Consider the following 13,512-nt stretch of genomic DNA (forward strand, 5'->3'; position numbering starts at 1 on the left):
CAGTTCTTTAATTTTAAACAAGTTCAAGTAGTATTATCTTCTTCCCAGACTGCACGTGTGAACTCTAGCTACAGGCTGCAATTTCATATATTCTTTGAACTGACATAAGCCAAAACTGATAATTCCTACTCTCTGTGCCACTAGCAGCTTATATGCTGTGTCAGCACGCAAGAGAGGGTGGCACAGTCTCTTGTTTGGTTGCATGGTGGGAGAGTTAGTCTGTGATAAACCTAACTACTGCTGCTTTACTGCTGCAGAGGCTTTTGCAACTCAGATCGATTTTTATAGTGCAATTTATGACTCAGTTGAACTGTACTTGTGCTTATGTTTTGCCACAGTTTGAGGGTCTGTTATAAGGACAGGAATGAGCATCCAGGTACAAAAGAAGGTGGAACTATTGAAAGGAAAAGTACCATGCAGCAGGTGAAGTTGTACTTAATATTACAACCAGGTCCTCTAAAGTCTTACTCTTTCAGCTATTGGACAGTTTATCTTCTTACCACCTACTACATTCCAGGAGGGGGAGAAGAGAATGAGTTGGGCAGATTTACTACTTGAGTGGCTGACTGGAAATGAGGAAGCATGAGGTGCAGAAAGGAAACTTGAAGTACTTGAGTTTAATGCTCTGTGTACTGCCTAATAAAAGGATGGAGACTGGCTCCCTAAGTAATGTCTGAGTGAGAATGTCTTTGGTACATTTCTTAGAACATATGAGGTAACATCCTTTCATTTCAAAGCAAAGTGACTAAAAAGTAGAGTAAAAATGGGATTATTGAAACAAAACCCACAGAATTTACAATAAAAAGTATTAGATTATACTAAAAATTCTCTGTTGTTAATGCTGAGGTAGATAAGATGTGGGTAAAGTTACAAGCAGTCAGCAATCAATTAGAAATCTGAACCAGCACGTGTTGGATGAAAAGTCACTTGAGGTTTGTTGCACTTTTAACTCATGTTTGCTGAAAATTATACTCTGTATATAAGCAGCACAATTCAGTTGTTTGTGAGCTCTTAAAAATTTGCTATAACTAGCAAACTCCTCTAGACATTCAAATTGGCCTAATTACATTTTAAAATCTACTTGCAGCAGTGTTGATAAAAAATAGTTTTGACAAAAAGTGTGGTAGCAAGGCATTTTGTTAGTATGTTTAGGATTATATAAAGGCAGCTTCATATAATACATGAAATTTCTGATATGGAAAGAGTAGCGATTTCTACCCTGATCAGTATGCAAGAAAACAAGTATCAGTTCCTAATTTTCTGGATCCCATTTTTCACTGCAGTCTTCTGCGTCAAGTAGAATCAGTGGGAGCTGCAGAGCAAGTAGAAATCTCTTTACTGCCTTTCAGGTAATCAGCTTCTCTTGTGGTGTGAAGTAATTGGGTTTTTTGTGTCAAACTGTTAATTAAACTATTCTGTAGATGAGTGGAATGTATTTAACTGTCGTATCATAGCAGAACTTGGGGTTTTTTTAATTGCCATTATGTAGTGCGAAATTAAAAGAATTGCAAATGCTGGTGTCATATGGTGAACCTGGGTTTTTTGCAGATGGGATTTTGCAAGCTGACTGTAGTAAGCATGTTTATTGTAAAATGAACTGATTTTTGACAAGGACAGTTAATTCTAGGCCCTGTCCTGATTATGTTAAAACATTAATTGTCTTTGAAAGACATAAACATTGGAAAATTCCTTGTTTAGTGAAGTGCAAAACTTTATTTTGTTAGCACTGTTGGATTTTATTCATTCCCTGCAAGCCTGGTAAGTTCATAGCTATCTGAAGAGTGAGAAGGGAGGCCAAAGCCCAGGATGCCTACAGTTGACAAGGTTAAAAAGGAATGAAAGGTGGTAGCACCTTCCTGAGGAGACCACACTCTCCGTACAGAGAAAGAAAAGTCAGATGATGTCAGATAAAGGTGAGGGGAAGTAGAATTACTTACTCAAAGGACACCATCCAAATTCACTATATCTGGGGGTTATAGATAATGTATTGAAGTTTTTATTATTTTGCAGAGGTCTGTAACACATCAGTGACTTAGTAAAAAAAGGAAAAAACCTGCTTTATAAAGGTTTTGGGTTCTAACATCTTCAAATGTTGTGCCTGAAGCTTTTAGTTAGGCAGTTTTACTTCCCAAGACAGGTGAATGTCTTTGACTTTGGAAGTGGATATATCTTATAAGCAGGTGAGTCAAAAGGGCTGAAAACAAACTGAGGTTCTTTGCTGCGCCTGTCGAAGTAGGTATTTCAGAAAGCACCTGGAAATTCAGAGTTAAAAAACACAGTTCCAGGTCAGAAATATTAAGAACCTTGGAGATAAAATAGTTGTAGGATAGTGAAGTTATTGAAAGGAATACATTGGGGCAGGATGAAATGATTCTGTTTTTTTGACATTTTAAACAAGCTGGAATTATATTTGTTCATAGGAGGTGGAAGTAACTAAACTAAGAGATGGGATTGTTTTCTGGATTTTCATTGATTTGCTACATTTGGAAGAAAAAAAAAGGTAAAACATGGTAAAAATAGTGCACAGTGGCTCATTTACTAAATAGAAGTTTATAAAATACATCCTTGGTGTACAGAAAAAAAAAAAAAAATCAGAAATTCTGCCATCTGTTTGGAAATGTTTGGCAGAGAAACTGTGTTTAGACAAGACACCACACAGACTCATGTGACCATCAAAAATAGATTTGGGCCCTTACTAATATTTTAATGAACTTCACAAATAATCAAGTGGAAAAACTTGCTGTGTCTTCTCATTTAGGCCCTGTGAAAACTTAATAATTACTGGATTAGTAGTTGATGTAGCTGAATTAATAGTGGATTCTTTCTCCTTTTAGCAGATGGTAGACTTCCTTTTCTACATTTTTTCCTCCTCCTGGCCTCTTTTCCCCCTCCTCGGTGAAGTATGTGCCATGCTTGGAGAGATTTTTCATGAAAGGAGTTTTCAGTTACTTGTTTCCATCTCTGTTTCTATGTTTACACAATTGTACATGTGACAGATAATATTATAGTCCGAGAATGTATATCTGCACATGTTTACAGCTATAAGCTGCTGATAAAGAGATCCTTGTTTTAATCAATATTTAGGAAAACAGAATTTTAATACATGTACTTTGAAGCCTTAAAGTTATAATGTTTTCTTTTAAATTCAGCCTAGACTCTGTGCAACATACCCAGCATACTTTTTTTCCATTATTTGTCCCAAAACCTTTGTACTCGAGTCACTTCCAGATGGCCTATTACTGCTTCTTTCTGGTCAGCCTGCATGTTTTAAAAACACTGCTAGGAACCCAAAATGCTGAATTTTGATTCTGAAATTTTCACATTTACATCTGTCCAGATTCTGAGGAGATGGAGCAAGTAGAGCTTTTGGAAATCCACACAACCAACTGCTTAGTTGTCAACCAGATAAATACTTGCATAATATGCATGAATAAAGCAAATTTTAGGGCTCACGTTTTGAAATTTTCTCCACAAAAATTACTTTTACCTCTCTGCTATTTGTATCTTTGCTTATCTCACCGGCTGTCAATATTTTTGTCGCACTCTTCAGTTTTTCATAACTCCAGTATCTCTTTTTCTGTCTGTATCGTCTATTTTTTTTCACAACTATTTTTTCTTAGCTTCCCATGAATTTCCATGCTTTTCATTTTGTGGCTAGCCCTCCATTAAATGTTTGCTAAGAAGCTTTGTTTCAGCCACTTTTATCGTGTAACTTTCTGCAGTTTCAAAAGTGAAAGTGTGGATTCTGCATCAAAGATACATATACGTTTTTGTCATAGCGAAATTACTGTATATTCAAAATATTTTAAAATGCTTTGAACTTTGGTCGGTTATTGTATTATTTTGGAAGAAGTATTCAGAGCATCCTGTCAGCATACAGTTACAACAAAACACCCGATTTTCTGATGTTTGGATGAAGTATGGAGAAATATCTGCATATTCATGGTTAAGAAGATTCAAAAATTGGCTATATTAAAGGGAGTTAAACAAGATCCATAATTTTTTAAGTAGTTGAAGATACTGCATACATGCAGTTACTTCATGAGTCACAGAAGTGTTAATTCATTAACATCTTGAATTCCTTCAAACGCAGAGCAAATTGTGACAATTCAGTGCTGGATAGTTTCAGTATTCTGAGGCAGGTTTAAAAAGACAGTAAGATCATGTTGATAAAGTCTCCGTGGTTTTTGTGTTTTATATCTTTAAAATAGATGTGGTAGATTAATCAGTGCAATGATGATTATGTAATAATTTTGCTCAAAGAGAATTAGAACATGTGGATAAAAATCCAAATGAGAAGTAATTTGATAGTCATTAGGTCGTGACCTAAATCATGAAACAGACATTCTCAGTATCAAGAAACTTACTGCCTTTCTACAATTTATTTTATTCTTCATATGTTGGAAAGGCTTAATAAGAGACTATAGGGTACCATTTTAGGTACTATAGCTTGGTGTGATCAGATGGTCATGGACATGCAAGCTGAAGTCTTTAAAAAGTTTGAGGACTGGTATATCTTTGCCTGTAAATGCTCAAGATGAAACTGATTGAGATATTACAAATGACTTTGGTTTATAATTTACTGCAAATTATTCTTCCTGATTATATTCATTTACAGTCTTCAAATAACATCAAAGCTGTTGATATGTATTTGTACTATTCAGTAATATCTTCTACAGCAGTAGAAGATAATTCTAAGCATATTAAAAATGAAAACAGTTTCAATTATAGATGAGTTTGTGTAGTATGAATACATAATCTCATCATGCATTCCTACTCGGTGAAAACTGCTGCTAAAATAAGTAAATTCTAATATTTGGCCCGTAAATTGGCTACTAAGAACATTCAATATAAATCCATATCTGAATTGAAAAAGTTATTGGTCTCTCTTCTTTAGGTATCTGATGTCCAAAGCAGCTGATCACCAACTCCCTCTCTGTGTGACATCACTAGAAAATGATAGACTGGTGATGTCACACATACCACAGAACCCCGCTGCAGAATGGAGCAGGCCTATTAAGGGTAAGGTAAGTTTCCTCCATCCACCACCACCCCTTTTCAACAATATTGCATGGTTTTATAAGATTTCTGATTTTCTTTATTTTATGTCCCTGGGATGTAAAGTAAAGACTAAAGAAAATCTCATAAAACTGCAGAATATTGTGGTGTTGTGTGTGTGTGTGTTTATTTAAAAACAAAACAAAAACTCCCTTATGAAGTTCAGTCCTTACCCCATATATCCATATCCTGGCTCCAGTCTGCTTTGGGGTTCCATGATAAGTATGCCAGTATAGTGTATGTTGGGGCATCATGGAGAGTGGAGTCAGCACTTCCTGGCTGCTCTGGATGTCAGAAACCTTGTTATTAAAGGTAAGTTTTCAGTTGAGAATGTGTTGAATGTCTCTCTGTTTTTATATAGAAACATTCAGCGCATTTCTGAAATGTATTTTTATTATATTTGCATTCTTAAAATTTACTTAACACAGCTGAATGAAGTGTTTTACTCTTGTATTCTGTCTAGGCCTTTTTTTTGCTTTTGTTTGGCTGTTAATACTTTACATTATGTTTCCAGAAGAAAATGGTGTTTTGTTTGTCATTACCTGGGAAATGATGTTAACTCGAAGTCACATCCCTAGTAGTGGAACTGACAGTGTTCTAATTACAGACCACATAAGAACGTAACTCCATACAAATCCAAGTTAGGCATTGGATATTTAAAGAATCGATTAGGAATGCAGACTTTTATCATAGAATTAACTCAGGTGAACTGAACTGTTTCTTCACATGTATGTCAAGAGTAAACTCTTCAAGTCCTTTAGAGGTAGAAATGTTGCGGCGAGCCTTCTTTCTTTCGGGGGACTCAGTTCTTCTCCGGGAGCTCTTTCCTGCTGTTCCTCTCCTCAGGCGTCTTCATCTGCTTCTGACTGACTCTGCTTCTGGGAGCATGCCTTTTACCTTGCCCTTCAGCCCCACCCATTTCCGGCTGGGGCAGGCCCTAATTAGTGGGCACACCTGGGCTTAAGCTCCCAGTTCATTATCAGTGACACCTGAGGATTTGTGGTCTCCTCTACATTTCCCCCCTTTTTGTTGTTTGTTGAAAAAAATGAAGTTTTTTTTTTGTTTTTTTTTTGTTTTTTTTTTGTTTTTTTTCAATAGGCCTTAACATTTTCATTATTTTTCAACATTTACAACAATTTACAATTCATTTTTTTTTTTTGAAACATTTTTACAATTCATTTTTAAAACATCAAACATTTTTACAATAATTTATAAAGTAGACGCTTCGGGCCCCACGGGACACTCAGCTAAGAGCATCGAGGGGGCGCCGGATAAACATTTTTCAATAAATATATTTCTCGAAGTAAACGCTTCGGGCCCCGCAGGACACTCAGCTAAGAGCATCGAGGGGGCGCCAGATAAACGTTTAATTATTCTCTCCCGCCTGGCTTGCCATACCGGGCTGCTGTATCTTGCCGTGCTGGGCTTCTATTTTGAGCTTCTACACACCGCCTTCCGCATTTAAGCTAGGCCTCGTGGAGCTTGTTCCCGTGGTTGCGTTTTTGGAGCTCTTTTTATCGCCTTTCGCAGTTAAGCCAGGCTTTGTAGAGCTTCCCGCAACCAACGTGGTCACGTAGAGCTCTTTATCTCACCTCAGCATTCACGGCTGCTGTTGTTGTTGCCCGCATTCTCCACCAGATGTTGCGGCGAGCCTTCTTTCTTTCGGGGGACTCAGTTCTTCTCCGGGAGCTCTTTCCTGCTGTTCCTCTCCTCAGGCGTCTTCATCTGCTTCTGACTGACTCTGCTTCTGGGAGCATGCCTTTTACCTTGCCCTTCAGCCCCGCCCATTTCCGGCTGGGGCAGGCCCTAATTAGTGGGCGCACCTGGGCTTAAGCTCCCAGTTCATTATCAGTGACACCTGAGGATTTGTGGTCTCCTCTACATAGAAATAGTCTGGTTCATGTAATTGAGTAATATTAGTGCATGTCTACTAATAAAATCCTGCTGGATTCTATAAACACCAGAAGGCAGTGCATCCAGATCTGCGTTTCTGACAAAGACTGAACTACATGGCTGTAATAGCTATTCCTTTGTACCAACCCTGCCATTCCACTAAACCCTTCCTCAGGGAATTTTTCTGGACAGCTGTACTTGGATTCCTTTGAGTGGAATGGTCATGGCTACTCTGCCATGGTCAGTTCCTTCTGTGCCATGAATTGTTGAATTCTATTTATTTGCTATTCCTATAACACATCAGGTGACTGTTGGAAAATTTCATCTTCCATCGTAAGGAACCCTACAGACAGTGGTTTAAAGGGGTGTTTTAATTTCTCCTTACCTTGAAACAGGACTTTTGTCAGTGCTGCATTAAGTCATCAAGTACCTGACTTAGCCAAGTTATGAAAGCAAGAAGGAAGCACAGAGATTCAACAGCTTCTCTGTGCAACCTGAGAACCATGTTTCTGATGTTAATAGATGTTCCGAGGTCTACCCTGAACCTTCTAAACTTCAGTTTGTATCTCCTCCTGCATTGTATTATTTGATATTACTGAGAAGAGTTTGCAATACAGACAAAGGCAAATTGTATTTATAGGAATTAATAGGAGCTCTGTAATACTGAAATAGGCAGTTAAGTCATAGCTTTATCAATTACAGATTTTTTTGGTTTTTTCCTTGAAAAAAAACTGTTAAAGAATGGAATTGCATAATAGTAATGCTGGATTTTGAAGTGATGTCTCTTAAGGTTATAGACATTTTTTAACGTCCCTTCCTCTTTACTATATTTCAGGAATAGTAGATTACTTGTGTCATGGCTTGCTTTGCAAAAATGTCGTGTTTGCATAGACAGACAAGTAAACCACAATAACTTAAAAGATTCAAAATCCCAGTGAGAAACAGTAACTGGGATACTGGCAAGTAATTGATTTGCTTTTTGTGTGTTTACCTGAGTGTGCTAGTTGACACTCAGCTGGATATGAGCCAGCAGTGTGCCCGCATGGCCCAGAAGGCCAACAGCATCCTGGCTTGTACCAGGAATAGTGTGGCCAGCAGGACTAAGGAAGTGATTGTATTCAGCACTGGTAAGGCTGCAGTTCAGGTACTTTGTTCACTACAAGAAGGGCATTGAGTTGCTAGAGTGTGTCCAGAGAAGGGAAACCAAGCTGGTGAAGGGTCTGGAGAACAAGTTCTATGAGGAGAGGCTGAGGGAATTGCTAATGTTTAGGTTGGAGAAAAGGAAGCTGAGGTGGGGGACACCTTCTTGCTCTCCTGAAAGGAGGTTGTAGTGAGGTGGATGTTGGGTTGGCCTCTTCTCTCAAGTAAGTAATGACAAGACTAGAGGAAATGCCCTGAAGTTGCACCAGGGGAAATGGAGTGAGAGAGCAGTCAGTCCCTGAAAGTGGTGGAGTCACCATCCCGGGAGGTATTTAAAAAACAGTGTTGATGTGGCATTTCAGAACATGCAGTGTTGGGCATGGTGGTTTTCTCTGGGTTGGTGGTTGGATTCAGTGACCTTAGAAGTCTTTTCCAACTGTAATAGTTGTGTGATTCTGTAATGATGTGTGAAATATGACTAGCTACAACTGAAGGATATTAGACTGCTGTTTGATGGCCCTGTCTGTGTGCTCAACACTAACCATTAGGGGGTAATGTAGCATAATTACCTACTTAAAATCTTCACTTTTGTAGTTTTAAATGAAGGATGAAAGAGTAGCTATTTGTTTTGTTACAAAACATGTAAATTATTCTCTATAAAGAATAGCTGGTCTTAAAACAAGCATTCAGGGTGACAGATCTTCCTGTTCATTGAAGAGACCTGCTGAAATGTATAGAAAGTAATTATTCCCAAGTTCAAAGAAAAATCGTAATTGTAGACTGAAAGGGATCTGTGTCAAGTCTTATCCATCTTTTCCTGCCCTACATTTTGTGGTATGCTGGACCACAGGAAGACATGAAGGATATGACATCTCCCAAAAGCTAAATATTAATATAAAATAAAATTCCCAAGTCTTGCTACTTTTTCTTGCAGAACCATAGTCCTTCTGCCGTCTTACATCCTTTCAGACAACTCGAGGTAAAATCCTCATTTACATAAAATGCACAGAATTATTAGAGTGGCAGAAGTACCAGAATATACCACATCTCTTTTTGTAGCCGTTACATATATATGTGTTCTTTAGTACTTTATGTAATAAGGTTGAGAATAAAGTTCTGGGAAGAAATAAGGGGTATCGAAGAGTGTTAAGAGATGTGTTCTGCAGCATTACAGCCACCATGTTTTTGATTTATTAACAAGATACATGCTCCTTGTCTTTTCCCAGTGTCTTTTATCTTCATTCAGCCTTTTCAGGTTTATTAAAACATCAGTTCTCCGTGGAAGATCATAGAATTATGTATGTCAGTTTGGAAAAGAAAACCATTTTTAATTATACATTCAAGTTGAAAGCTTAAAGCTTTTATGTTAGAAAACTTGATAAATTAGCAATTTGCAATACTTTTCTTTTTTTAAAAAAATCTGTCTGACATTTTGAATAAAATGCAAAAAATAGTAATGCAGAAACTGTGTGGTTTTATCTCTGAAAATTGTAGTAATTGCTTTTTCAAATATTGTAAAAAATATAAATGATATCACTTACTTTAAATTAGATTATGGTAAGATTTTCTATAGAAATTTTGTCTCTGTAAAAAGTACACACACATGATTGGTTTCCCTGACCTGAATGCATTCTTAGCTATGTTAATTACTCATTTAAGTGATTTAAAATACACTGTGTGTTCATATGATTCTGATTCAGTTTTAAGTTTGACTGGAGTGTGAACATTCTTGCATTATTGCTTTCCTAAGTAGAACATTATCTCTGTATTAAAAGAAAAGGTGTAACTATTAATGTTTTATATAGGTTAAGATTATCTGTAACTAAAATGTACTATGTATTTTCTTCTACTAATATTTTCTTCCAGTTATTTTTCTCTTATGCTGTACTAGAGTACCAACATTATTGTAATACTTATGCAGCATAATAAGATTCAGGGCTAATGCAATATAAATAAATGGTATTTATGTTTTCAGGGAAGATGGTACCACCGGAAGCAAGCAGTAAAGGAACTGCATGGTACCTTGATACGACTGCTCAATGAACTGTTGCCATGGGAACCAAAGCTAATGAAAGCATTTCAAAGAAACAGGTAAGTATTTTTTAAAAATAGAGAATAAGATGGAAAAGAGAATAAAATTCGTCTTTTAAAAACTAATCAGTAAGCCTCCTTCTCAAATAAATTCAAAGAAAATACTTTGATTCTCCACTACCAGGCACTGGTAGTGCTTCAGTTGGAGGAATCATTTTATGTCCCAGACTTACTGTCTGTAAATATTTGAGTTTTAACCCCCTATTTTTTTTTCCTCTGAAATGCTCTAGATTCCTTAGGCAACCCTATCAGTAGCTATATCACAATACAGCTGGGATTTGTATTGCTGTTTGTTTGATTAAGAAGTTCTGAAACCCTGTATATAGAAATCTAGACAAGAGCTTCTTAGAATTCTTTATTAAACTAATTACTCTCTCAAGCTACCAAAATTGGTTGTTTATGAATTCACCACAAAGCAATTCATAAAACATTGTTTCAAGGCCTTTGTAACCCTGCAGGTTTGAAATGAAACTGGAATGAGTTGTCTGAGAAATATCAGTGACATGGTGACTGATTTAAATCTAGTGGGGGCCAGTATTGGTAGCAGTGAAGGTGCTACCTCTATTAGAGATACTAGAGGTTGGATGTTGGCTTGGTGTGGTTATTGTGTCTTAAAGCTTGTGCTATTCTTATCAGTTAGCCATATAGCTGTTGCTCTGATCCTGCCTTAGTTTTTCCACATAGGTGTTTAAAAAGCAAGTAATGATTAGAAGCTTGAATTGTGTCAAATGATTGGTAAAGTGAAGTGAGATGCTTAAATGTGTGAAGGAAGCAACATACACAGTCCCATGGTGCAGAACAAGTTCTGAAAAGTGTAAAAGGTATTATGTTACAAAAAGTCATCTCCCTAGCACCAAAGTAAACAGAAGTGTTAAGAGTTCATTTCTTAGTGGCTCATTTTGTGGATATCATGCATGAATTATGTCCTTATTTGGAAATTTGGACACTGTGTTAAATAATAGATCTAAGGAAGAGTTTCCTTTTTTCCTATTCCTTTCTATTCAAGTTTCTGTTCATTTTCCTCAGCTGTTCATTTCTTCCTGTCTGTAGCAATTCAGACCCCTTTTGGAAATGGGAGATAGTAATACTGTTAGGGTTTCTGTTTCTAGCATTTGGCCTTTCCAGTTCTATTTACCATTTTTATAAATTCTGCTGTGGAATGGTTTGGTGCCTAGTGTTAATTCTTGTTTGCTAAATGTAGTTACAGAACGCAGAAGTAGAATTGTTAGAATTGTTATTTAGGTGTGTGGAATCCTATACGTGAGCTTTACCTAATATGAGTAAATTTTTGTCTGGAACTGTGTGGCCAAAGTACACTAAAATAACCCCTCGGTCTCATCTAAAACAATTGTTTAGATGAAGGGACAGTGGAAATATGGAGCAGTATAGGAGTATCATGATAAGTGGATGTGTTTCTGAATGGTGTTACAATGAATAAAGCAGCTATGTGTTTTCATCATGTGCCCTATCTTAGTGGAGTGTGAACCTGTGGGAGTGACAATGGCAGTTCTTGTAATGGCCCAGAGGAATGAAAGTTTTCTTAAAGAAAAATGTTAGATTACAGCAGGGTCAAATGCATGATGCATTTAAGAAGAAAAAAATTTCCTTAATTCCCTAGCTGGAGTTGCCTTTAGAGGAAAGAGTAGACTTGTTTCAGCTAACATTGAAGTCCATACAGCTATATCCATCACAGTTCAAGATAAAGGAAGAAACAGAAGATGGATACAATAAAACAATAACAGCCATATTTGACTCAGTCTTTTCACCTATTGTTAGAGGACTTAATATCACAGAATTTCATTTTGGTAGGAGAAGGGACATTGCTGTTACTTCACATTTTCTAGGTTTTAGAGACTCGCAGACAAAGCTACTGTGAAATTTTTTTAAATGGCACATGCTATTAATTCTGCAGCAACTTTTTGTGTGGTAGGAAGTACAAATTAAAAAAAAAAGAAAAAAAGTTAAAACCAGTGTGGTTCTTTAGTAACATTAGTTTTGTTATTTTCAAGGTCTAGATTGAAGAAGGACTATGACGATTTTAAAAGACATCCAGACCATGACAAATTTAATAGAGAATTGTGGAGTAATGATGAAAGTGAAGTTGATTCTGGCAAAGATGCTTTTGCAGTAGAATGCAGTAAATTTTCAGAGTCTGTAGAAAATGTGGAAGCTGCTGAAAAAGATCACCCAGACAATGGTAAGCTTCTACTGGAATTTGATAGCTTGAACTTGATACAGGAGTTGAATCAAGCTGATGCAGGACCTTAATTTTTCCATGTGAGTGTGTCCTACTTTTTGCCTGTGCTACTGCTGTGATAATATTGAAGTAGCTTGTGATGCATGTCTGATGAAGATGAAAATTCCAATTACTGAAGTTTCTACCATTTTTGTGCTTAACTATTTCTGTAATAGCATAGTAGGTCTGCTCAGAATTTATGTTTATAATGTGTAGGCCTTGGCTTGCTGCCAGAACCCCAGCCAGCTGCTCTGTCACTCCTCTTCCTTCACAGGACAGGGAGAGGAAATAAGATGGGGAAGCTCATCAGTGATGATGCATACAGGAAGATCACTGACCAGTTACTGTCACAGGCAAAACAGACTCACATGGGGAGAATTAACTTGACTTCCTGCCAATTAAAAATGGAGTGGGGTGGTGAGAAATACACAAACTAAAAAAAACTTCCCTCCTGTCCCCTTCCCTCACCTCAGCTTCACCTTCTTCGCAGGGTCAACTTCATTCTCAGTTCTTATGCCCTCCTGCCCTGTCATGTAGCCAAGAGGGGGATGGGAATTATCAAAACACTTCATCTCCTCTGCTCCTTCCTCACACTTTTGCATGCTCCAGCATGAGGTCCCTCCTAGGATACAGTCCTTCACAAACTGCTCCACCATAAGTCCTCTCTCCAGAGGACCCCAGTCCTTCAGGGTAAGACTGCTCCAGTGTGGGTCCCCAGGAATCCACAGTTCCTGTTATGTGACTGCTCCAGAGTAGGCTCTCGATTTCACAGCAGCTTCCTTCAGGTCATATTCAGCTGCTCTAGACTGGGGTCCTCAGCAGGCTGCAGTGTAGTTACGTGCTCCAGCATGGCCCTCCATGGGGGGGCTGGGGGTCAGCCTGCTTCACCATGCAGTCTTCAGGGGTTTCAGGGAAGTCCATTCCAGTACCAGTACTATGTCCCCTTCATATTCACTGATCTTGGTGTCTATAATGTTGCTGCTTCTACTGTTTTTTTTTCCTCACTCTGTGTCACAGTCTTCTGTGTAGGCTTTTCAGTGAGGCATCACCAGCTTGACTTATGTGCTTACTGATGTCCTGCGGTGGATTTGTTT

General features: G+C 37.6%; 1 protein-coding gene across 5 annotated transcripts in view; it reads left to right on the forward strand.

The window, feature by feature from the left end:
* BRD10 (bromodomain containing 10) overlaps window positions 1–13,512 on the forward strand; it is a 46,694-nt gene that overhangs the window by 28,380 nt on the left and 4,802 nt on the right. For 4 of the 5 annotated variants that reach the window (XM_071732031.1, XM_071732029.1, XM_071732032.1 and 1 more), the window contains 3 exons: window positions 10,067–10,182; window positions 12,192–12,379; window positions 12,704–12,835. In XM_071732031.1, the coding sequence (XP_071588132.1) occupies window positions 10,067–10,182; window positions 12,192–12,379; window positions 12,704–12,835 (436 nt within the window). The remainder of the gene's footprint in view (window positions 1–10,066; window positions 10,183–12,191; window positions 12,380–12,703; window positions 12,836–13,512) is intronic. The other variant, XM_071732033.1, reaches the window with a different exon arrangement.

Source organism: Heliangelus exortis, chromosome Z, assembly GCF_036169615.1.
Source record: "Heliangelus exortis chromosome Z, bHelExo1.hap1, whole genome shotgun sequence".
Taxonomy (NCBI): domain Eukaryota; kingdom Metazoa; phylum Chordata; class Aves; order Apodiformes; family Trochilidae; genus Heliangelus; species Heliangelus exortis.